The 26,913-nt window shown below is 42.5% G+C and overlaps 1 protein-coding gene across 1 annotated transcript; it reads left to right on the top strand.

The window, feature by feature from the left end:
* Window positions 1–557: 557 nt before the first annotated feature.
* On the top strand, window positions 558–24,944 carry agps (alkylglycerone phosphate synthase). The gene is made up of 20 exons (XM_068572907.1): window positions 558–792; window positions 3,627–3,716; window positions 4,899–4,989; window positions 5,089–5,209; window positions 5,337–5,411; window positions 6,399–6,470; window positions 7,573–7,652; window positions 9,007–9,087; window positions 10,224–10,349; window positions 10,639–10,747; window positions 13,851–13,978; window positions 14,276–14,327; window positions 15,817–15,893; window positions 15,982–16,094; window positions 17,784–17,853; window positions 18,555–18,616; window positions 19,453–19,542; window positions 20,837–20,936; window positions 21,088–21,145; window positions 24,748–24,944. The coding sequence occupies exons 1-20, from the start codon at window positions 605–607 to the stop codon at window positions 24,867–24,869; spliced, it is 1,905 nt and encodes a 634-aa protein (XP_068429008.1). The 5' UTR covers window positions 558–604; the 3' UTR covers window positions 24,870–24,944.
* The last annotated feature ends 1,969 nt before the right edge of the window (window positions 24,945–26,913 follow it).

Genomic DNA, 26,913 nt, shown 5'->3' with positions numbered 1-26,913 from the left:
AAAATAAAACATAATTATCGTCTTAAATCCTCATGAGTCATATTCACAATACTTGTTAGTCCAAAACCCCACACATAGGTCGACACTACCACAATTTAAGACGAAGTAAAGCAGCAGAATCTCATAATTGGGAAACTATGACAAGCACATGTAACTTGATTCAAACACACACACACACACACACACACACACACACACACACACACAAACACACACACACGTATATATATATATATATATATATATATATATATATATATATATATATATATATATAATATAAATATAAATTGATGATGTGACTCAATTTCATAACCAATGCATACAAGCCATTCGCATAACACAAAGTTAATACAACCTATTTTGTATAATGTATTTTATGGTAATAATTAAGTTTTTTATGTTTGATGTTCATGTTAAATATCCGACAGCCAAACGTGTCATGGAGGATTCTCATTTTTCAGTTATTAGTTACTATTAGGGTCATTCATGTGTACCGATTGCCATTTATCCCACGAACTCTGAACGCAGCGCACTTTCCCTGCGCTGACCTCTGACAGCCGCTCATGGATCCGCTCCCTCCCTTCACAAACACGGAAGCAGCATGGCGTCCAACAGCAGCGGCGGCGGCGGCTCCGACAGGCAACGGATTGCCCAGCAAAGACTGAAAATAATTGCTGGGCATTTACGGAGACCGGAGGACGTTGACTCGACCATCTTGGCCGCGGAGTGCAAAGCCCAGGGCGCCGAGACAGACGTCTCCAGTGAGGGGAAGACGGTGCCGAGGAGGAGGTACAAGGCTGTGATGGAGCAGTGGACAAGGGTCCATCCTCTGTGGCTTTAGCTAGTTATTAAGTCAAACATCAGTGGCTTAATGTGTAAACAAGAGCCGATGGGGGTGACGTGCTCTGGCAGACTAGCTTCCCTGTCTTCTCCAAGCATCTATTACGCAGGGAGACGTGGCGGAAGCTGCTTTTAATTAGCATGCGAGCTAACATCAACGTACTTGGCTATATAGAGTGGGTGCGGCTGTAGTTTTACTCTCAGGAGTTTCACGTCGACGTGGTTGACTTTCCTAAAGTTGGTCACTTGACGCCCTTTCCCCCCTCATGTGGATTATAATGTAAGATGTTAAATGTGTATTTTTATGTGTCTGTGAGCTTGTAAACGTTACGGCTAACCCGCCGTTCATTGATGCTTTCAGACAACAAAGTCGTTGAAGCGAATTGCCGAGATTATAAATAGTTTGTCGAGTTCCACAGTTCAATTCATTCACGAACTGCAACAATGCAGCGTTAGTTTAACTGAGACAATTACGTCACTCTTTATTTGACTGCAATGTAAACATGCTGTGAGGGTAATGGTTGAGACACGGTCCGTTGTAACTTTTAGGTTCGTCTTAAGTAAATGTCGATATGAAGGAAAAACTAAGTCATTGTGAACAACAGACGAAAGAGACTGGAAGTTCTGGTGTCTTTGCTGCCTCTTGTGATTGGCCAGAACAAGTGGTGGTCTGACTTTCAACCTATTGGCAGCCCAGCTCCTTCTGAGGCCCGCCTTCAAGCTGTGCTGACGTCGAGTGTCGGTCTGAGATCACAGCTGTAGCTCTGGGTAAAAGCAGCACTCAAAAGTGTGAACTTTTGGCCTTGTGAAATTCATCATGTCTTGTTCTGGTCAGTGTGACACTGTGGTGATATGATACAATGTTATGTCTTGCACTCTTGTCTGTGATGCCAAGTGTTATGCTTATGCCGTTTAAAAGTTAAGGACAAAATATGTCAACAATCAGTGGAGTTGTGCATCAGTATCATGTTAAGTATTAGTATTGTAAGATAATGAGGCGAGGCATCAGTAAAAGGCAAAGTTAGAGAGGAATAACTAATCGTTTTTGTTTTTAACAGGAACAGGGGCCAAACACATTGGTGAAGTTCGGGTAGCCTACTCCTTGCCTCTGCCTTTCGATATAACCACTTGCAATGCTGTGATTGTAGTAAATACTCACTTTTTGTTTGAAGAAGTGCTAAGAGACTTTCTTTGGTCAACTTCTCAGCCACACTTTTACAGTTTCGGCCTTCTATCTGCTCCTTTCTGGTATTGCTAGTTTGTTGGTTTCAGGCAGGGATCCTGATTTGCAGGTTGTGTCATAACCCAGATCCTTTTCGCTCAAACTAGTAGAGTTTAATACAATAGTCCCACAATCAATCCTGCCTTCATAAAGGTTAACATTTCCAGTTTTTGTTAAAACTGTTACAAATACAAATCTTTTACAATCTTAAATTACAAATCACAGATTTGCTTCCAAGGGTATCTGTACAGCATGCTTCATCCTGACTGCTGATTCAGATCAGAAAAAACACTTGAGATACACACTGGCAGAAGTGAGCTCAGTTTAGTTAAACAAATTCATTGAAACTTACTGCTTTGCTTTTTAAAAATGACCTAACCTATGTCCTTAAATGTTTAGTAATTAGTACAAACTTGCCACGTTTGTTGATACATTTTACTTCAGTAAGTTCTGCAGCTTCGATAGCATATTAACAGTGGCGAGGATTCATTAAAGTATGACTCAATGTGTCACTCATTTATACTCTCACTCTTAATTTATAGGAAACTCCATTTTGTCAGGTATTAATCTTAATTATGGCTTTTACTCCGCTGTGTTAGCATCCCATCCTTAGTGACCCATGAGTTATGGTTGCTCTGTGAGCTGTCTGTTCTGCAGAGTTTAAGAACAGCACACAAGCTCTGCACAGCATTGAAGCAGAGACAGTCAAGCATCATCTCTGGTTGTGGAGCTACTGATTATAATGGGATATCCTCAACAGCATAGTAGCAATTGTTTCTAAACCCTAAGTAGATGGACCCCTAAGTAGAAGTAGATACTCAATTATGTTGGTAATTCCACAACAAAGAACAGCGGGTATGGCTGGAGCATGCGTACTATTGAAGGTGGCGTGCTAAATAATTAGCTGAATCTTGATAGTTCAGTACACATGTTTGGCTCTAATCATGAAAACTGAACGTTATTGAAACTAGCTATGGGAAACTGTGCCTGCCAGGCACCATCAATGTAAAATATTTGAATGTGCTTGATGGGAAATAGCTGTCGGCACAGGCTGGTAGCCTCCTCTGTTGAGGGATACGTTATTTGAATGTGTTGCTTCTGCAGCTGCATTACTGTCAAAAGCTGTGTTTTTGTGCAGAGCATTGCGTAGTTGTAGGCACCAGGGGAATACTGTAGGTGTGCTTGCCTGTTCCCTCCAATATTGTAAATTTGCCAACTGATATCCAGCCCCACACAGATTGAATGCAAATACTGTGAATGACTGAATAGAATATGGAGACTTTTACATTTTCTCTCAGTGAATTGCTATATGTCTGGTTGTTAAGATTTTAGCATGAAATATATTTTCAGTACAGACTTAAGCCATTCCTCTTTTTATTTGTGGAATTGCCTATGCCAAGCTTGTGTCACGCCAGCGGGACAATGACGGCAAGATATACCAATGCGCCTTCATACTTGTTTTTGAACTTCCTCTGCTAGCATTTCATGTCATGTCTTACCTTTTTAGTGTAAAGTGTATGAATTGTAATGCTTAACCTCTGCCAATATTTGTTTTCTACAGGCAGGAGGTTATGAAGTGGAATGGCTGGGGATACAGCGATACAAAATTCATCTTCAATAAGAAAGGTCAAGCAGAATTTACTGGCAAAAGGTACTGTTTAATATCACATCACATTAACACTCTTAAATAATGTTTATGCTCTGTTAAGAATTTAGAAAAATGTTTACTATTCACAACCTCTAATATTGTACCTTCATTCATAAGTTTGAATAACGTGAGGAGGGTGATGGTGCTGCATTGTTCATTTTCACTACTAGCACTAAGGGGTTTTTAAAGGAGTTGCTAGCCCGTTCTTACACTCACAACAATGTGGTGCTACTGCCACCTAGTGGCTGGCATTTTAACTGTTTATTGTCGTCGGAAAAGGTCACTCGGTGTGATTGTCAGCTCTGCCCAAACTCTGTTGCCCATTAACAGAAACCACTTTTTAAATCTATTAAAAAATGGAGCATATTATGGCTGTAATTATTGTTGTGGGTACACACAGGCATTTACACTGTTGTATTGTCACTGTTGGAGACAAAATATTTGGTTTAAATGTCTGATGGAAACAAAGTCCTCAAATTTACTGAACATGGTTTCAGTTTACAACAGTGCCTTTATCCATGTCTCCCTTGACAATAGCATTGGTATAGAAGAGCCTTGTGATTGTAATCATGACTTGTGACTTTGGCATAGACAGCCCTGCTTGTGAGATTGTAAACACGGAGAGCTGGCACATGATGATGTATTTTGAGTAATGAGCCAAACTGAACAGGATGTTGCAGAGCAAATGGTTTCTGCCTGTGCAAGCAGTTGCCACAAACAGCTCTGGATCCTCTCGACTAAAAAGCTACCTGGTCGGCTTACAATACCCGAGACCGGCGTGCTGTTGAATGAATGTCAAAGACGGCATTCTTCTCCTCCGTGCCCACTGCGACAGAGGCTTTTTCATTATAGAGTGTGTTTCATGGTCTCGGGGACAAAGGCACCCTGATGGGCTGGCCCGGGCCGTGCCAGCAGCTCAATTATGCAGGGGATAGTGAGGGCGATCATACGGACAGCACTGTCATTGCTGCTCTGCTTGGCTAATAACCTCATTGGATTCAAACCTCACACTCTATTCTTATTAGACACTGGCCTGGTTTTTCAACTGAATAAGCCCAGTCAAGCATTTAGATGTTTTCAATTGAGAGCTTTGACTTCCACAACTGAAAATCACTATTACATGAAACTTATTTTATTTTTTTTAATTGGTTGGTCACACAATCTGTCTTCCTTTACACAATCCAGGTATAAACTAAGTGGTATGATCATCCCTGCTCTGAAAGACTGGATGGAAGGCACGTTTGGAACCAATATGCAGCATAAATCTCCAGCAACAGTGAGTGTAATTCATATTTATTTGGTGTGTCTCCAATGAATGGTGAAAAAGAGCACGTTGTCACAGTTACAAAAATCACAATGGCTTGTTTTGTTTCAGCCCATTCTGACTAGCAGTGCTGTGCAGCCTCCCACTCTGAACGAGGCCTTTGTGGAGGAACTGAAATCCATAGGTATTCCCTTCTCTCATGATGCAGAAGACCGGGTGTTTCGTGCCCATGGTAAGGGATGCTGGAAGGAAACTTTGAACATTTTCCCATTTTTTTTTGTTTAGCACCACTGTGGCACCACCACAATCACATTCATATTTCTGTGTGCTTCTCACCTCATTCCTGTATTTTCTTCCAGGCCATTGCTTACACGAGATCTTTGCTCTGCGAGAGGGGAAAGTGGGCCGTGTTCCAGATCTGGTGGTATGGCCAAGTGAGTTCAGAAGCTTTGTCATCTCTGTTTTTATTGGTCTGTTTTTCTCCACCCACATAGCATCACTGATCTCCCTCCCCTCTCCCCCCCCACCATTCTGGTTTAGCAGATTTAAAGGGTTAATCTCTGCAGAGGCAGGGATATTAATATGTATGAGTGGAGGCTTAATAAGAATCGTCAGGGGGAGGACGGTTGACACCCAATAGTCCACGGTCTAGCCCTGCACAGTGCACCCATGAATTATGATGCCGAGATTGGTTTTCTGTTGTTATGGCTGGCACTATTTTATCATGCAAATGTGTGTTGACTGATGGCTGGAACTTGATTAGCACCCTCCCAAATGGGCAGCAAATCATCAAGAAACTGGAGGCATCGGTTCATCCTAACCAGCACCGTATTTAAATTTGACCAACCCTACAAATACGCTATGTATGAAATAGATATTTTGACCAGCAATTTGCATTCCTCAGTTGTCCCCCCCCCCCCCCCCCCCCCCCCCCCCCCCCCCCCCCCCCCCCCCCCCCCCCCCCCCCCCCCCCCCCCCCCCCCCCCCCCCCCCCCCCCCCCCCCCCCCCCCCCCCCCCCCCCCCCCCCCCCCCCCCCCCCCCCCCCCCCCCCCCCCCCCCCCCCCCCCCCCCCCCCCCCCCCCCCCCCCCCCACCCCCCCCCCCCCCCCCCCCCCCCCCCCCCCCCCCCCCCCCCCCCCCCCCCCCCCCCCCCCCCCCCCCCCCCCCCCCCCCCCCCCCCCCCCCCCCCCCCCACACCCCCCGCCCCCCCCCCCCCCCCCCCACCCCCCCCCCCCCCCCCCCCCCCCCCCCCCCCCCCCCCCCCCCCCCCCCCGCCCCCCCCCCCCCCCCCCCCCCCCCCCCCCCCCCCCCCCCCCCCCCCCCCCCCCCCCCCCCCCCCCCCCCCCCCCCCATGAATGCTATAGACTACAGTTTTCTTTATGATGGCCACTAATTTCTAAAATAATATTGTGTCTTTGCAGACTGCCACAATGATGTAGTGAAAATTGTGGAACTGGCATGCAAACATAACGTTTGTTTGATACCATATGGAGGTGAGTCGTGAAGTCAATGCCTGTAATCAGCATAATTAGCTGTCACGTACTGAATGTACAGGCCACTTGATGTGTATTTATATAGAATGTACCTTAATATCTTCTTTACTACCCTCCCATGCTAGTGAAATTACTACTTTTGGTGTTAATGAAGCTGGTAATCTCTGAATAAACCTGGTAAATGAGGTACTGCTCACAGTGCAGTAGATGTTATGCAGCATTTTATGTTTTGCCTTGCATTTTTGCAATTGAAAATGTATATTAGCAGGCATTAGCCTGAGCCACCAATCTGCGTATATGATGTAAATCCCCCCAACCCCATGTCTTCTGTTACTGTTCACTATTGCATGATGACAAAATGGCTTAAATCCTACATAGCATTCAGCAGGTTTATGAATTTGATGTCATACAAGTTAGTCATACATTTTTGCTATTAACTGCTGATGCCTCGAGTCTTTAGCAGAACAAGTAAGGAGTGGTTGTTTGCACTGTGCAAACATTGCTTCATTTTTTTTTTTTTTACTGTATTTTGCATAACTGTCACTACAAATACATCCACTTAAAAGTGGTCCTTTGTGAAGATTATCTTTCTGAACAAAATGTATTAAGTATTATGAATGTGTGTTTACATCAGAGTTTATTTTTCTGTAATATTCCAAAATCCACTGGAAAAATCTCTTTTGCTTTTTGTGAAGGGAACCAGAGCCATGCAGACTTCTGGGGTCAGCCTACACAAATTCATCATCCCTGCAGCGCTCTATATATGATACCTGAATTTGCTACTTATACCCAAACAATTATTTTGATACCTTTCTTTGAGAAAAATAAACACTTTTTGTATTTATTATTGAAAACAAAGCCCTAGATTCACAAGTGTGGTTTTGTTTTAAGAACATGAATGTAGGAAAGTGTTTGAAGGCATCTCTGCTGTAACTCCTTTTGTGACCGTTGTGTTAACTCAATAATTTGAGCGACAATGGTAGATGTTTAAAGCTTTACTTCAAGCTAGCAATAACACCGGGTTTGTTACCTACGTTCCTCTAGAACCACACTGAACTCGCGCATGCGCACAAAACTGATTACTGTTGTTTTTCTCTCTCAGGAGGCACGAGTGTCTCCAGTGCCCTCGAGTGCCCCCCAGAGGAAACTCGCTCCATTGTCTCTCTGGATACCTCACAGATGGTACGTAAACACCTGTGTCTGTAAGTGTCAGAGGATAAGATCTGCACTCACGACTCATGAAAGTTAAACAGAATCCAAATCAAATGCAATAAGATACAGCCAAATTAATACTGTTGTTGTGAAACCTAAAATCTTTTACTGGCTTGCATTAAGTGTTTCTATTTTTGTATGTGTTGTTATGGAACTCGGATTGAATCATAAGCTTTAATTCTTTTAACAAGTGGACTAATTGTCTTAACCTGTGCAACCAATTCAAACTACATGCTATTGCATTATGGGAGATGTTTATCAATACCACAATGAAAATTTGCAGTTATATTGCCCATGTTAGCATTTTCTGTATACTTTCATATACCACTTTGTCATTTTTCCAGAGGGGATTTCTACATATTCAAAATGATAAATCAGTTGAAATGTAGAGTTCTACATTCTGATGCTAAAAAAAAGAAAAGTAAACTAAATGATCTGAGAATCTGATGAAACAACATTTTCCAGTATTTTTTCACTTCACTAATGAAATGTGTGGGTGGGTGGGACACAATTTAATTCATGTTTTTAAATGAATGTGCTACTTTGGGCACCAGCCATGAAGTTGAATATAATTTGACCATAAACATGATGATGTTTCATTGGATATGATATAAAACGATGAATATCAACAGCACCATTCAGCGCTTTGATCCAGGCTCACATGGAGGTGATATATAAGCTGTCTGGATACTGCTAGCCTAGCAGTCGTTGAGTTTCCACAGACACCAGTGACCAGTGTTCTGTGTCAGGGGTCAGAGGTGAGGTTGCTCCAATGGAAGCACATGAAAGGAGCAGTGTGGTTGGAACATAAAGTTTATTACCCCTGGAGAATAATTGATGGCAGGTGTGAAATGACCTCCTGTAGGTAAGGGTAGGCCACATGCCCAGCGGCCCAAATAAGAGGCATATATTTGGAATCAGATGTTAAATTGAGTTTAACCTTGAGGAAAATGTCTCTGTCCCGCTGCAATCATGTGACCGTCAGGCTGGAAGGGCATGCTGGTGCAGAACTTCAAAAGATATTGTAGGGGAAACTGTCAAGGACCTATCCCCATGGACTGCTGTTGAGGATGGTGTTTAAGTCTGAGCTTGAGATATTTTAAGTCAACAAAACAGATGTATACAATTTTAGAGTTCATAGGACAGACATGGTGATACGTTTTTTTTTTTTAAGATCTTGTTACCTACACCAAGGAATGGTATTCTTTTCAAATGGATTAAACAAACTACATTAGAGAGTATTTCTGTTACACTGAATGGTATGAAGCATTTATACAGAATGTTTCATGACCTCCCCGGTCATGTTGTTTGTTTTTCCTCACAGAACCACATCCTGTGGATTGACGAGAAAAATTTAACTGCCCATGTGGAAGCTGGCATCGTCGGTCAGGATTTGGAGAGGTTGGTAAGTACTGCTCATCCATCCATATTCATCCACTAAGAGAGCTTTAAAATGCCGTATAATGTTGTGCCAACAATCAAGCTGTGTGACCATTCACATGCAGGTTGCCCATGCTCAGTCACCTTGGTACTCTTTGCTCAGTAGATCGAACAGCGTTTAGGAGGGAGTTTGAGACGGGAGCAGAGTGCTGAAGTGGAGAGATTAGAGAGTGAGGCGGCGGTCATGAGCAGATGGCACCATCAAGCTAATTCAGAAAAATGGAGAAGGAGCGGGCATTTGATGTAGGGGAATGCGTGAGCTGCATCTAAAGCAGACTCCACCTCTGCATTTAGACTGGGCCAATTTGATGGAGCAGATGGGTCTGCATTATAAACCGTCTTCCAGGGGAGTGCTGTGATAAAACAAGGCCTGACTTAACCCACACGTCTCGTGCTTCTGCTGAGGGTTGTTGTTGTACTTTAAGGTCCTTATAATTATTACTATTAAATGTCCTATCTAAAGATGCAATCTGTTAGGGGTTGGGCTGCCTTCGGGAGAATGTGTGTTCCTGATGACCGACACATTTTCCTCAAAGCCGTAGGGATAGTGCATCTGATGAAGGTTGCTCAAAGGTTTTTTTTATGTCACCCCAAAGTACATTGTCACATTGTTATGGCCATGTGGCAAGAAACAAAGAAGTCACTTCCAGTAATGTAAATTGGGCAGTGCTATGGAAGCTAAATGTGCACCAACAAAAAGCATGACCGTCTGAGACATAGCCTGTATAACTCATATATTTACATAAACACATAGTTGTAAAGTTTTAATAAAATTAAAAAAAAGCCTATACATGTTATTGTTTTCCACATAGCATCAGTTATCCAGTCAAGCAGTGGAATTCAACACTGATCTTTTTTTAGGTATGTTCTTGCTTTATTTTAGACCAATGTAAAAACGAATGATGCCGTAAAACCAGGGTTTAAGCACTGCACCAAAACTAGAAGAGTGAATGCAGCAGCTGAGCTGCAATTATATTTTTTCTTTGCCTGCACATGGTTTTTTTGCTTGTTATTAAAACATTCTTGTGGGTTTATGACATTATTGTTTTCAAAACATTTTTGGCTCATTTGTTTTGGGGATTTTCTTTTTTTTTTCCACAGCTTAAAGAGAGCGGCTACTGTACAGGACATGAGCCGGACTCCATGGAGTTCAGCTCCCTGGGGGGCTGGGTAGCAACCAGAGCATCAGGCATGAAGAAGAACATCTATGGCAACATTGAGGATCTGGTGAGTTGCCCGTCGTCCCCTTTACCTTTTTGCTCATGTTTGCTCCAAAGTATGACTGTCAGCACACAGCTGTTACTGCACAGTAATTAGTAAGGAAATTATTTGCAGAAGTTTTGTGGACTTTACCTTCACCTTCCAAAATACAGTGGTCACAGTATCGGTTTTGAAATGTGTTCAAGCATGGCGGTACTGTAATTATAACCAACATTCGTAAATCTGTGAAAGTAGGCTACCGTTTGTATTTTTTGTTTCTAAAAGTGTTTATGTTGCTGTTTTTGTGGCTGAATAGGTCATCCGTGTAAAGATGGTGACCCCACAGGGGGTGATCGAAAAGAGCTGTCTGGGCCCACGCATGTCCACAGGGCCAGACATTCACCACTTCATCATGGGCTCAGAAGGTTTGCAATCTTTCTCAAGTGATTTCAGTCCTCCAGGGAATTTGGACATGTGTGTTAATGTGGGGTTTGTGTACAGGACTTTGCGATAAAACAGTAACATCAGGACAATTCTCATGCTCAGCCATCTTACACATTAACCAGCTTTGGAGGAAACGTGATCTGGAGGTGTATAAGTTAGGAACCAGCAAGTGTCCTCTCCGCCCCATCTGCAGTGCCCTGTCCTTGTGAATGCCCACAGAGAATTCTGCCATATGCCTGGTTCCCCCCTAAATAATGAGGAGGTTCAGAGACTCTTGGCATAGCTATGTTTAACAGCTGTGAATGCAAACGTTATATTCACCCTACAAAGCTCGGCAATCTGCTCCCTAACTAGGCTGGGATCATTGTAGAAATCTCCATTTATAGCAATTTCAGTACCAAGAGCACAGCTTTAAATACAACATCTAAATTACAAGTGACTTATGCGCAATGTAGATTACAATTGAAAATGTTTCCATGACATAAAAGTATTTTTACTAGTTAATATAATTGATAGGGAGTGTGAGTCGTTAATACTCTTCAACTGCTTTTTAAAATAACTTGTATCATTTCTTTCTAAATGACCAGAAATACATTTAAAAGGTGTTTTCCATATGTTGTATAGTGAAAGGCTGAGCCTTTGTAATGTATCTGCTAAAAATGTAAGGGGACTTCCTTATATACATTTACAAGTATAGAGGCATGTCGAATAAAAATAATACAAACCTCATGATGGTGTCCAAAACAGGTAAAATTCAATGTGACGTCAGAAAATATCAGTCTGTGTAGCTGATTGACAAAACAAATCATTTTTCATTCAGCTATAAAAGCCACATCAAACAAAGTCCATTCCTAAAAAGATATTGTGTCACTTAAAGTGAATTCTTTTAAGTTATGCTGACTTTAAAACTTGCTGTGCAGTCCTTTTTAATATTTGAAGATCTGCTGATTGCTTGAAATTACAAAATGCATTTTTAAAGTATCTTCCATAACAGCAAGTCAACATCTGAAAATAGCTGGGAGAGAAATCCTCTTTGAATGGATCCGGTGTCTAGTATCAGGATACCAGCACTGTGGGTGTGTAACCGGCTGGAGTCCACAGGAGCAGGTTGAATGTTTAAAAGGCCCTGTTTTTAAATTAAGGCTAATAACAAAAGTTAGAATAATGCTTTGTATCGTTTGAACCATCTGGGGGTGAGTTTGCTGCTGGTGTTTGTGGTCTAAAAGAGATGGGACAGGACCACACGACTCTGGGAGTGCAGAGACTTCTGGGAGGCCTAATGCTGGAACTAAGAGGTTATACCAGCGCACAGTCTCATTAAAATTATCTACTTCCTCACCTCAGGAACCGCATCTTGACAGTAGACCACAACAACGAAGAACCACAGTCAAACCATCAACTATGTTGTGCATGTTAAGTGGAAATTACTGTGAAAGCTCAAAGCTTCTCATTCACCTTACAACAACTGGGACTCTATCTCCCTGACCTTGAAGTAGCCTGAATGTAAAGTATTTTCCTCACTCTTGCTTTCAACCAGTGTAAAGACTGAGTGGAATAATCAATGATAATCCCTTTTCTCTTTTAAAACTCGTCTCAACCGTGGAAGATTTAATGCAGTTGTGTGAAGCCAACCAGTGCTAATTCAATATATGGAGTCAATTACTAGTGGCTTCATGCTGGTCAATGTTTTTTAGACATTTTCTGGAAGAAGAGAGACTTTTCATCGTGAATAGTCCTTCTGCCCAATATCTAATTGTGAAAGAAGAAGTTTATTTAATAGACGGTCGGAGTAAAAAAAACAGAAAAAAACAAGACTTAAACTGCACTCCAGCATTTCATTACATTCGTCCCCAAGAGAGTGTTTTTCTGACCTTGCTGTTCTTATTACCTCCCTTTTATTCCTCACTCGCTCACCCTCCTTTACTCTCTTTCTTTCTCGCTCTCTCCTTCTCTGACTCCTCCTTGCTCACTCACTCAGTGGCTCCTCCTGTGTGGTGTCAGTAAGGAGGAGCCTTTTTGAGGAGGAGGCCTAATGGAGTCACATGGTTTCCACCGGGCCACTAGGGAGCAGCGTGTGGCATGTAGTGTCGCGTTAGAGGGCTCATTAACGGCCATACCGGGCTGAGGAAGCCTCCTAATGGAGCCAGCTATTTTCATCTCTAAATGGACATTGTCTGCAATAACACTGAACATACAGACTGGGGGGGAGTAATGAGTTTTGTTCTCACCGATAAAATTCCCAAACATTGTATAAGGTCTGCAACAATTATTGTTGGAGTTATAATGTTGGATTATAGTGAGTTAACACACACTTCCAATATTGCTTGAAAACAGGATTTGCAGTTTTATTGGATACAAGTACATACTTTAAAACATGTTATTGACTCAAATGCTCTAAATTTATTGATAGTGATTTCAACGAGATAAAGAGATGGCTGTACACAACCTGCTCAGCAATAAACGACAGCCGGACACAGTTAGCAACTGGCAGGAGTTGAAAGAGACCCGAAACACAGCTAAACGAAAAAGAACATTGAACTTCTATTCACCAGATTGCGACAAAAGTTCCAGTATGTGTTATTTAGTTAATAAAACATATTACAGATTTGGGGGATGGCAATTAGCACGGAACTCAGATATTTCCATGAAAGCAGTTGGTTGATCCAAGACATTTTTGCTGTGCAAGGCAGACACTTCTTTTTAAACATGCAATTTGACTCCTTCAGCAGCAGTTAATGGTTGACAGTTGTCGGGGTCATAAGGTTAACCAGAGGTTTTGGCATACCTGTATATATGTGTTGCTGCTGTTGGCCTCGCTGCCTTTGATAGGGCTCTGCTTTATTTCCTCAAGGTTTTAAGTTGATAAATCTTAAGTTGTCCCCCAGTGTGTGGTAGAAAATCTACTAGATGAAATGTGAGACACGGGTCACTCAAAGGACCCTTGGGACGTGCACCAGAGCCCTGTAAAACGGGATTACGTTCCTCTCAAAGAAGGGGTTGGGTCATATCAATTGTATGACTGGATTAAGTTAGGTTTTTTTTTTTTTTGCTTGAATCAAAATTTGTCACTGTGATTTTCCACAGGAACCCTCGGCGTGGTTACTGAAGTAACGATGAAGATTCGTCCCATGCCAGAGTATCAGAAATACGGCTCGGTGGTATTCCCTAATTTTGAGCAGGGAGTTGCCTGTCTCAGAGAGGTTGCGAAACAGGTAACTTGTTATTTGATCTTTGAACATGTGGAGCTGTGTCACTGCATTCTCTCTTTTCGAGGGTGCGGTTTAATCCGACCTTTATGTTGAGACTGTTTACTGCCAAGACATTGCATAAGCGAATCTTTTTTTTTGTCAGATCTATCAAGTTAAAGGAAGTAGACTTTAAGTCTATATACTGTACATTAAGCAATGAACCAAAATCTATGAAGCAAAGTTGCACTGAATGTTGACAATAATAAATCACATTTGATGATGACTCAAACCAACTAATATCAACCAACTTTTATTTTGCAGAGGTGTGCACCAGCATCGATACGACTCATGGATAATGAACAATTTAAATTTGGTAAGTTTTATGAACAATATATTCACAATAGTCAAACCAAGACTTAAAGCGTTGCAGCTGCTGCCATTACAGCCTCACTCTCATTTAAGCCCTCTGAGTGCTTTGCGGTGACCCTTTACTGTGCAAGTAGGACTATATTTGACCCGGTTTTATATTTCCAGGAAGTATTTTTCCTACTGGGCCCAAATGTAACCTTTGGCTTTGATCCAATCACGGCAGGCTTTTAGCCAGCAGCATTATAGTAATCATTGTTATTTTGACTTTAAATTAGTTTCACTCACTGTATTTCTTTCGTTAATATTTGGCTTGCTGTTTCATTGATTACCTCTGGCAGAAGAGCAATGAATGGCAATGTTACAACACATAATGATTTTTACCTTCTGCAGCACTGAATAGTCAAATTGATTATTGTTTTATTCTACAGCAGAATAGCTGCACAGACAAACACGCAAAGAATTTAAGCAAGATGAAAAATGACCCTGGACAAAATTAAGTAGTTGTTACATTGAAGTTGTATTATGTTGTTTCTTAAGGTCTAGTGGAATGCATCTGGCATTGCTAGAGATCTCCGTAAAGTTCCCCAGTCTCCAGGGGTCTCATTATCTCCCCTATATTTCCACTTTTCACAGAGTAGGCACTTCTTAGCATTAAGCAGGGAAGATGAAGCCGCCAGGTTTTCCACTAATAACTAAAACTCCTGGCTCTATGATACCATCGTGGGCTTATTAGTGGATTGTCCTCACTTTTAATCATGTTGCCTGTTGAGTAAGGAGGGTTGATGTATTCACAGGTCTTCTTCAGATTGAGATTACAAGTACAATTTAGCGCTTCCTGTCTTGATGCACAAGATGAGAAATGAGAACGTTTCATTCAGTAGCAGGGTGTTGATGCGCAAAAAAGAAAACATAGAGGGGAGAGTTAAAAGTAAAATTATGCAGTGTAGGTGTAATTTTCTCTCTCTGGATGTTGAGTATTTAATTAACGAGTATGATGGCTGCGAAAGACCTAAAGACCTGCAATCAAATTTTGGAATAGAAACAATTAGGACACTAAGTGATGAAGAGACTTGAGCATGGGGGGAAATAAATGAACTGTTAAGTCTCGGCGACATCACCCGTGACTTCCCCGCAGTGATTGATAACCATCCCATTGGCCCCAGCCTCTCATTTTCGCTTGTCCACAGGCGCTTTTGTGCGTCCGATCAGAAATAAATCAAAAAGTGTGGGTGAGGAAGACGGATATCGCTGTGTCAACCCCACTTCCCTTTGGAAAACCCTCTGATTTATAGTCGCTGTCGCTGGCAGCCACTGGCCAGTTGTTAAGTTATTCAAATGTTACCATTTATTTTTCCTCCTTTTGTTTGAAACTTCAAATAAATCTGACTCGCTGAAGACTGTAAGCAGAAGAATATGACTAATGTGTGAAAAAAAAAAATTGTTGACCTACTTTGTGAATAAATGTAGCTGATCCTTAACTCATATCTTTGCAGGTCATGCCCTGAAGCCTCAAGTATCTTCAATGTTCACATCCTTTCTGGACGGGTTGAAGACATTTTACCTCACCAAGGTAAAGAAACGATAATTAGAAGTGAACATCACCAGTTGCTTGTCGAATATTTTTTATGAAAAATGAAACCACCTCTTTCAATCACCAGTTCAAAGGGTTCGACCCCAACTGCTTGTGTGTGGCCACCCTACTGTTTGAGGGGGACCGTGAGAAGGTGCTGCAGCACGAGAAGCAGGTTTATGACATCGCTGCAAAATTTGGGTAAGTAATTGTTCTCCTTCTGTCTCATAACTAAGCATGTTAGAAAGATCGGTTACAGATCCCAACCGTGTGAAGCACAGAAATGACAAAGCACCATTTGGGGAGACTTTCGACATGGAGCTTGAGGCCCTGATGTCACTTTATTTAACCAGCCATTATGTATTAGCAGTGACAAGGATGGAGAAGCACAGTTACACACTTCAGACTGGGCTTCTACTCAGTAGTTTGTCTCTGTAGATTGATGGATCACCTGTGGATGTCCTCCTGTCAGGCCAGCTTTTATGTTAAAGTAGGTGTGGTGTGGGCGGCGATAGCAGGGCAGAGTTCCCCTCAGGACCGCGCAGGGCGAGAGGACACAGCCTGGGAGTGCTGCTGTGATTGATTATGAAACGGATCAATGAGGACTTTGGTGGAAATCAGTTCCCTGTCATACTGAGAGGGATTCTCTCTATCCTCTGCCTGCTTTACACCCTCAACAAAAGTTTAATAGATGAGTTCATCCGAAGATAAATGAAGCGTTATGCAGTTAAATTGGTTATTGTTTATTGGTGAATCTGAGATGGCTTTGAAGTCCAATATTTCAGCACATTGTTTCTGTGGAGTTAGGACTGTTTAAAACTTCAAATGTATTTGAGTTTATGGTTGGTTTATGTATCATTGGTAGTTGTAAAAATAGTAATTATGTTTTTCATTCTGAAAATATGATTTAAAAAGTACCCTACTGCTTTTTGTTTTCAAAATGTATTTTAAAGAGACTTTCTAAGTTGGCCCAATTTTCCTCTGTTCTTTCCTTCACTTCCTATTACCACAACATTGACTGACTGTACTGCAAATGATATTGTCAGCATCCTTTCACTGAAAGAAATGCAGCTTTTTGGGTACATGTAGACAGAATAATCCAGATGACTGATCGATGATTGTTCAAACCAAATCTGTTAATTGCTTGCTAATCTATTCATGAAAAAGAAAAACAGTGAGCCTTATGTTTACTGTGCATACTAATATAGGTTGATTTGTTATGTATTTCTTAGGGGAAACTTACCAGCAAAATATCTTTCTAAAATAAGAAACAATATTGATGTTATAGTCAGAAACCAATAGCTCATTACAACACACATTTTAGCGGGGACAAAGCAGGGATCCTCAGTGTTCCTCACGGGGGAATGTCAGTGATTCCTTCCCAGGTAAAGCTTATCGATTTATATATTACTGTTGGTGTTATTCTTTGGCTCAGTGCCAAAACTTGCAGGGAGCTGGATCGCTGCCCTGGAAACAGCCAGCAATTAAATCACAAGAAACTTGTCAGTTACATGCAGCATCCTCTGCTTTATTGCATTATTAAAAATAAATCGTGATCACCAATCAGATCAAGTGCCAGTGATGGATTGGTGCGGTTCTGTGAAGAATATTTTCTTGTGACGTTGGGGAAACAGGAAGAAGGGTAAAAATCAATACAGCGATTTTCTAATGAGCTTGGGCTGATTAGTTTTGGTGGTAGATGAAAATCTGATTACCCACTGCAGGTGATGGATGTGTGGCTGACCTGTGGCGATGCACAGAGCATAGCTTCATTGATCTGTACATTGTTTGATTGACAGGCTCCCAGGCAGCTGTTGTGAGGCGAGCAGTCTGACCAACAAAGCTAAAAGAAAAGAGCTGTTAAACATTAACCCTGTTATCTGCTTTCAGGGGGCTGGCAGCTGGAGAGGACAATGGGCAGAGGGGCTACATGTTGACCTTCGTCATCGCTTACCTCCGGGTGGGTTACTCCTCTGGCTTTTTTCTCTGCCTGTGCTGACGGGCAGGTGGGGCGTGCAGGGAGGACGCCGGCTGACAGAAGATAGGATATTAAGAAACACAGAAAGGCTGCAGAATGTGACCTCGGGAGGTCTTTGATTTGATCTGGTCACGGTTGTTGTCAGGGTGTCTAACATTGAGGTATCTACACCATGAGGAGAGCACTGTGGTGGCGGTCAGAATGACAATGGAGCGTTGCCTTAGGTCAGTGAAGTCAGAGAGGCCGTTTTTCATCACAGAAACAAGCAAGGAGTTTACGTGCACTCTCATAACTTGGTTACTTTAGGTGTTCTGTAGTTATATGTTTTCTTAAACATACAGCTTTTAACTTTGAAAATACACAAATGTTACCTTTAAAGTGAGACTGGCTTGTGCTCTTATACATTTGTAAAAAGATAACTTGCTCCAATTGCACCCAAACAAAATCCTTATGAATAAAACAACTAAGGAAGCATCATCTTCTATCACTAAAACATAAAAAATCAGTAAGTAAAGTAAATTTGTGGGTGGTGGAAAAAGGCCAGAACAGATTTTACAGTTACGAGGTTGTTACAGAGCATGTAAACCTGATTTTCCACAGTATCCTGGTTTATTTTTTGCATGTTATGTACTGAAAGACCATTAACTGTTCGCCTACTAATGCTAATGTTTTACTCCGCGCAGGATTTGGGGATGGACTACTATGTGATCGGGGAGTCCTTTGAAACCTCTGTGCCTTGGGACAGGTAAAGACACTGATATGAGCTGTAGGCATCTCACTGTTCAATTTGAATGCATGTAAACATGTTTCTTATCTCAATTCGTACACATTCAGTCCTGAGAGACTCCTCTCCCTGCTCCTGTTTCTCCCTGTTTCTTTTTTATTTGTCTTGGCTTCCTTCTATGCCATTCACCTTCATGCCTGCCTTCTCCCTCCATTAACCGGCTCTGCGTTGGCGGAAGCTTTGCCTCCTCAGCCTACAAACCCGGCGTTACACAAACATACACACACACTCACACACACACACTTTCACACACACACACACATGGAGCTATTTGTTTGTGTTCTGTGTGAGGAAATACAATATGAGCCACATATTCATCTCACATCCACATGTGGTGTTCTGCATTTTCTCCATGGTTTCATCATCATTTTTTGATGCATACACGCACACACATGTGCACACACAACAACCAAGAGCACACAGACGGCTCTGTGTTGTGTAACATGCCTGTCGAGAGAGACCAAGAGATCAGGCACTGAGGCGAACATATGTGCCTGGCTCATTACCCATCCCCCCCATCCTCCACACACTGCTGCACATGCTTAGGACTGGCGGCCATTTCCACACCAGTGGAAATCTCTCCCACAATGGTCGTCATGTTAGTCTCCTCCTCTTCCTCTTTTCATGTACTATTTCTGAATTTTGTTTCATTGCTAATTAAATCAGTTTAATGCAAGTTCTCTTTTCCATTTTAGTTGTATGTTTTATGCACACAAATATTACCATTTGGATTATCATTTTGTCATTCTGTTTAATATTGTTAATTGTTTCTATTCCACCTTATACATTATTTCCAGGGTGTTGGACATTTGCCGGAACGTAAAGGCACGCATCATACAAGAGTGTAAAGATAAAGGAGTGCAGTTCCAACCATTAACCTCATGCAGGTAATGTTTGCAAATGACAAAAGTGCAGATACATGACTGTTTTTTACTTAAGTATAAACAATTATTTTCTTTTTTTCTCTCCAAACAGTTCTCATATGTGTCCTTAAAATTGTAATGTCAGAAAATCCCATGAAAAGATCAAAATCAAGGATGTTAGACCATCTTTATATATTTAAGTCTGTCACACAAAACCCCAGGCCCAACACTGAAGACAAGTGTTTAAAAACAAAGGTGTACTTAGTATTTTAAAAGAGAATAAGTAACTTCTTAAACTATCACGGCACTGCCAGACGCAAGATCGACTTATACATTCAATTTGAACACAATTAGGCGAGAGGAACGTTTCCTCCAAAACTGAAGTAAATCAAGAACCAATAAGCACAATAAATGATGAATCTGACCAGACTTTAGACTTTTCATTTTTTTTTATACTACACATTCAACAATACGCAACATTTTTTTTATTTTAATACCAATTAAGTATTGTAGTTGTATTCCCCCACCCCCCGGTGAGTTAGCAAGGGCCACGCAGACAGACGGACAATCTGACAAACAGACGGCGAGCCGGTCGAGGAGCACCAGGCTTCTGCTCGCCGATTGCGGACAGATTAGACCTCAGCCTGATTATGCGACAACCATTCATTTCCCGGCTGCAGTCTGTCACATGATTGATTTGTCCATTTAACCTCTAGAACAGTCAGTGTGCCAGGTGATGGGCCATGTCAAATGAACAAGGGCTCTGAACCCTGCTCCCCCACAGGGAACAAGGCCAGAGAGGGAGAACATGCAAACTGGGGGGAGCATTTTATTCTGAACAAAACTTGTTCTTGATGGGAAAATTTAAGCTCCATTTTATCTAGAAGAAGCCACATGAGAAAAAGGATGTTTTTGTTCTGTGTAAAACAACAGACTGATCCATTTTCTGTCTCGCATCAGTGAGTCATCCTGTTACTCTGCAGCACAAATGTGGCTTAGATGATAATAAGCGTTTGATGGCCATTTAATGTCTGATAATGTTATGTTATTAAAGGTGACAGTGCTTCTGCAGCGCCTCCGCTTTCGGGGAACCATGAATGGAATTGAGGGCAGGGGTTCACTGGGGAAATCCAAACCTCCTACTTTACTTTGTCTTCCTATTATGAAGCAGGAAATGCATTTATTGTAGGAAAATGGAGCCACTTGCCAAAACACTGCTCTTTGGATGCATGTAAATTACATTTCAGGAGCTGAGGGAGAAAGATTTCAACAGTCTTTTATACTTGTGTAAACATAACTTTTACTTGTTTTCTTACAGGGTGACTCAGACATATGACGCTGGTGCCTGTGTCTACTTTTACTTTGCCTTCAACTACAGGGGACTCAGTGATCCAGTACACGTGTACGAAGAAGTGGAGGTATGACCAGTTTAATTGTATCAACATAGTGCCGTGGTCCAGTCCTTTTTTTATTTTATAGGTCATAATTATATCTGAATAGAAGAAATGTTGAATCTCTAGCACCCCAGAAAGTAAATGACTGTGTTCTATTATTTCTTTTTTTTCCCAGCATGCAGCTAGAGAAGAGATTCTTGCCAATGGAGGGAGCTTGTCACATCACCATGGAGGTACTAAACTCTGAAAAACACATACTAAAAGATCGGGTTTGTTTTTGTGAACATGTATTAAATAGAGCACATTATTCGCGAGGAGAACATTGAACGGGATGACTTGTTATTTCCATATTCTTCTCGATAACAATTTATGAAAAGAGGCTGCAGCATGTAGATGCAGCACAGTGAGCTCTCACAGAGTGTTTTTCTATTCGAGCAAGCAGGCAACCACTCGTGCTATGAATGTGCATTTGGTCGGAGATCTTTCATTGCTTCCTTCACATGTCCAAAATACGCTCCTGTGGCTCAGATGAATGTCTCTGAATCGGCTATTTGTTCATTTCAGCAGTGACCAAATAAAACGTGAGCAGGGGAGGGCGGTGAAACAACTCTCTGGGCCCCATCAGGGCTAACCGAAATGGCTGCCTTATCTATATTGCCATCCGCCTCGCTGTTTTCATACATCACTTCAGGCTATTCATCACACCTGTCAAAAACAGTATGCAGTGAATCAGCTGCAATATTCAATCACAATTTTTCCTGGAGGCGGGGACGGGTTCAAAATTAAAAGATTGCTAATAAAAAGGAGGCGGTGGGCCGGGGTAAATGATGCCGCGGTTATCACCGGCTATATACTGACCTCCAAACGGTGGTCCAGCCACCCCGAGCAGCACGGGGAGGTGACAGGGGAGGGAGAGGAGGAGGAGGAGGAGGGGAGAGAGAGGAGGGGAGGGTTGGGAGGAGGAGGAGGAGGAGGAGGAGGAGGAGGAGGAGGAGGGGATATTGATGCAGCTCCCGCCTGCAAGGACCACTCTGTAATTGTGATTAATAACAGTAAGGTTCGCTATCTGAGCGCAGACAGGCCGGTTTGTCTGCCCACAATCAGTGCTTGACAAATGGAGCTAGTTTCACTGGGTTTTGTGTATCAAACAAAACAGATGTAGTCAAGGATGGTGAGGTGGAAGGGCACCAGAGGAAATATAATTTTTTTGTGTCCCTGTATTTACAGCAGGTCAGTGTTGTGCTGCGTGGGCGGAGGTAAGGGTGTCTGGGCGTGTAGAGCGCTGCAGGACATAATACTCAGCTCACACCACCATGTGTTGACTGCTGACTGCTGTCCATCACAGAAACACAACCACTTTTAGGTGTAGGTGGAGTCTCTTACTTATAAAAAGATCTGTTTGATCTATTCGCTGGTTCTGAACGTTAGGAGAAAATGTCCTCTTTAACTAGGTCACCAGTGTCACAGTGGTGAAGAGTTCTTGAACATCCATCACCAGGAGAGTCATCCATCTATCAGCCAATACTCTGGCTCGGCCATATCAGGCGAAGGCAGGGCCGCTGCCTTCCCCCGTCTTTCATGTCCTGACCCCCATTTGTCAGAGAAGCTCGGGGAGAGCAAGAGCTTGTTGAGAGGTTGCGGCTCAGCATGGACACTACAATCTCCTCAGTACGAGGGCCACCCCGGGGTGCACAGCATCTTCAACTCACCTTGTGGCTCTGCAAAGCTTCAATATTGCCAACTCTGGCCAACACACCTCCACCCAGGTCACTGCACTAAGGAGGTGGGAAAATGACCTGATTCTGTGAAGTTCCCACCTTGCCTTTAGCCCGGTGCTTTCCCCAGGCTTTACACACGAGCGAAATATGACACTTTTTAAAAAGAAATCTGTCATTTCTGAAATAACTGCTCATCTTTGCATGTCTCAGCTGCACATACCTAGCCTGGTGAGATTGATTGCAATAGCAAACAAAAAAGAGAGAATATGACAAGATAGATGTGTAAATTATCACAGTGATGGAGGCAATGATGCAGTCCCAGCACCTTCTGTTTTCTCTCCTTTTCCTGAGAGGAGGGAGGGATGGAGGTGGAACGAGGGGGAAGGACTGAAGAGGAGGAGGTTGTAGAGAGCAGGGTACTTTCTTAGTTATTGGGTAGCAGCTGATTGGTCCCTGTGTCACCATCTGGAGGTTTGTGTGGTATCAGAGTCCCTGGTGACCTCGCTGTCTGCCCTGTTTTGTCAGGAGACGGTCCTCACTAGCCTCATGGCTGACCCCCATCTGGGTTTCCTGGCGGGACTCTCATAACATGCGGCTTCCTTCCTCAACATGCCCGCTTAACATTGGAGCTCCCCTGCTAGTGATGCAAAGAGAGGCGGGCAGGAAGGCATGTGAACACTCCCATCATGCGCCTTTGTTTTTTCAGGCCGTTCTATCTAATCTCTCGCGGTTACACTGCAAATTTCAAGTGTTTGCTCAGCGAGCAGCACCTGTTCCAAGCTACCCTGTTCTCAAATGGATCTTTTTTTTGTTTTGAAATATAGATATTGTGTGTTTGTTTTTAGTTGACGCAACCTTCAAAAGTTAACATTTACCCAACTCTTATCTGAAATATTTAAAGTAAGCTTTGATGATTCTTTGCTCAGGGCCTTAATCATGGATTTAATTTAAAGGACGTAACAACCTTTGATTAAGACCCTTTCTTTGAAATGTTATGTTTTGATTATGAGTAGCATTTGTTTTGGTCCCAAGTATTGCTTGCATGTTTGTGCCAGTCAAAGATTATGCACAGCGTATAACCGCTATGCCACCAGTTTAATTCAGATGGCGTTCAATGGCACATAAAACAGGGAAAGCAGCAAATCTTCACATTTGGAAAAAACTGTAACCAGTGATGTTTATATATTTTTCGCTATTGAACATTAATTGAAAGCAAACAAAACATTTAAACCCTCAGCATCTGTTGATAGTATATTAAAGCTGAAAATCAATCTCCATTGTACAGATTGAGTTTAAACCTGGTTGACAAAAAAATCCTCAACTTTATTGGCTTGTATTAAATCAAAGTTCCTATTTTATTTGAAGTTCTCTAACAATAGTTTGGCTCTCCAGTGAGGTTGTTCCAGTCCGCCTCGGTCACCAGACCTCTCGCTGGCTCCACACTCTCCGCTCAGAACCTGTCGGGCTCAGGCGCCGTGGAGTATGTCGGACTAGACAGCTGGTGAAGCAATGGGCACCCTCACTAGGCTCGGTGCCACAGCCTCCCTCGCTCCTCAGGTTGGGGGCTTGGAGGCGGCTGAAAGCCAAAGTCCTGCTGACAGAGGGCCATTGTGTGGTGCTCTATGGTTGGCGTTGGCACCCTGTTGATGATCAGGCCAGTGTTAGAGGGCACAGAGCTGCGTTCAGGACAAGCTAGCACAACATCCCTTCGCAGGTCAGCTGAAGGAGCGCGACCGTGTGCACAATGAGACAGAAACACACACACCGACAAACGCTCCAGCAGCCCTGGAGGGAGGGAAACGGAGGGGAGTGGTGGCTCAAAGAACGAAGGAGTCGGGGACAGCCCGCTACAGCCGCCAGCCGGCCCCTCCTCTGGGAACACACAGAGCCTAATGAGTTTGATAGTCTGCTGAGCTCCATAAATCATGCCATGCAAAACATTTCTCCTCTCTGAATAAAAGCATTTATCACCCTCTGTTTATTCACTCACTCTCACAAGATTGATTGGCTCCCAGCAGCCCGCTGAGCAATCAGCCGTGCCGATTCCTCTATTTCTCCCCCTCGGTCCTCTTTCTTGAGTTCATTTATTTATTTATTTTCTCTCCTGTGTCATTCAGTGGGGAAACTTCGGAAGGAATGGATGAGGGAGACCGTCTCCAATGTCGGCATGGGAATGCTGAAGTCTGTCAAGGACTACGTGGACCCCAATAACATCTTCGGCAACAGGAATCTCCTCTAAATTCTCGCTCACCTTTTTTTCTAAAAAAGCATCTTGTGCATTTTGGATTAATAGATACTAAATGTGAATTTCAAATTGACAGATGTCGTCTTTTCCATCAGTCATTTGGTGCCATTTATTGATTCACCCAAACCTTGTCTTTTACATTCTATTGCACTAAATATGCTGTAACAATCATTGTCACTCACGGTGCAGCTCGTTTTTCACAGCCTCAGCTTGTTGGAGCTGCAGCCCTGATGCAACTTGACATGATGCAACAAAACCTTGATTTTTGTCATTTTCTTACGTTTAACCATGTCCTGTGTGTGTGTGCGTGCGTGTGCTTTCTAAAGCTCTGTGCCTTTCTAAAGCTTATGTCTGGCTTCTCTTTCTCCTACTGAACACTCTGCTGATGTACAGTGAGTCCCTTTGTGGAGCAACATTAACTTGGACATGATGTTTTTTATGTCTTCATATTTTCTTACCCCAATGCCTTTTGTTGTACTGACCTATTGCCATAAGAGACTTTTTCTCGACCGTACGTGTGTGTGTGTGTGTGTGTTTGTGTGTGTGTTTGTGTGTGCGCCTCTACCTAGACTCCCTTTGCCCCACAACATGTCAACAAGAACCCCTCCGAGATGTACAGTATGACTACAAAGAGAGATATTCCTTGTGTGTTTAGTTTTTTGTACTGAAAGGGTTTACTTGCATGTTTAGTTACTGAGAAAGTGAAGTGGGAGGGAAAAGCCATCGTGTTTTCCTATCACAGCCGCTTCAATGTCACAGCGGTTACAGTTTAAGGCCTCTGGATCCCGGTGCTCACGTTGTACCAAAGACTCAACACATAAGAACATGCAAACCGCAAACGCACCGTAAACAAATGTTTGACTATATGACCCTCACACATATTTAGTAACTTCATGCACAGCTATAATATATATTTTTAATCAGCATTATGCAAAGATGACCCTTCTGAAAGCTGTAAAATGTAGATTTATGTCTGTAGCATGTGCTAAAATTTCCAAGACCCTGTATTTAATTTTTTCTTTTGCATAGTTTTGCGCAGAAATTCCTCTTAAAATAGTTCCCCTTGTTATCTGTACGGTGTAATAGATTTTTGTAACGGTTATGTACTACAATTTGATACCACACAAATCATTTGTCATAGATAACCATTGATTTTGAGGCAAAGTAAAGCTGCAAAGTAAAGCTGCAAGAGAGTTGTTTGCACTTCACATTTCCCTGAACCACCTTGTCCTTTTTAACTAATACTAATATTTCCCCAAATAAAAGGACTCGTTAGGGACCCGTCGGATGATATTTTATCTCCGTGTCAAACAACGTGTGAGAGCTTTTGAACATTATGGATGCACCTTTTGTTTTCCACTTAACAACGTTGTAACATCAGAGTACATTTTGTCAATGCTGTTTGTGCAATAAATTGAACTAAAACATCTAAATTGTTGAATTTTTCTTTCGGTTATATACAATACTATTCAGCGAGTGAAACTCTTTCCCCCTTTCGTATGCACATTTCCAATTCAGCTCTTCAATAATCGCGTCTATTCATGTGGTCAGACGGTGCTGAGGGGGTCAGCCTCGGATCAGGTGTTTGTTCCTTTCACCTGTGCCACACCGAGTTCAAGGTGATCCCGCGCAGATGAGTTGAACACAGCCTGTCATATGAATCCCGACAAGATGTTTTTGCTACACAGGCTCAGCAGGAAATCTTCTCCACCCACGCAGCCACCCACACACTGCTTGCTGACGTCACAGCCATCAATAGCAATAGAAATCATCCGTGGACGATGAAATGCACCGCAGTTATCACACTCGCTGTCTGGCCTGATACAGAGGATTGTGTGAATGAATACAGCAGATGGCGTACAGGATATAACATCTCAGATTAATCAATGTAATTGTTAAAGTTGTGAAATATAACTTTCAGATTAATATATTTGCAGCTAATTATATTGTTCTTGTTATTATCTTTCTAACCTGATTACGTTGTGCAACTTCTATTCAATGAAATGAGCCTTTATCTGCAATATTCATGGTTACATTT

This window comes from Clinocottus analis, unplaced genomic scaffold (genome assembly GCF_023055335.1).
Source record: "Clinocottus analis isolate CAN_PGR_092001 unplaced genomic scaffold, fCliAna1.0.p SCAF_12, whole genome shotgun sequence".
NCBI classification, from domain to species: domain Eukaryota; kingdom Metazoa; phylum Chordata; class Actinopteri; order Perciformes; family Cottidae; genus Clinocottus; species Clinocottus analis.
Note: the sequence above shows the minus strand (reverse complement) of the source record. Positions and strands in the feature narration are given on the sequence as shown.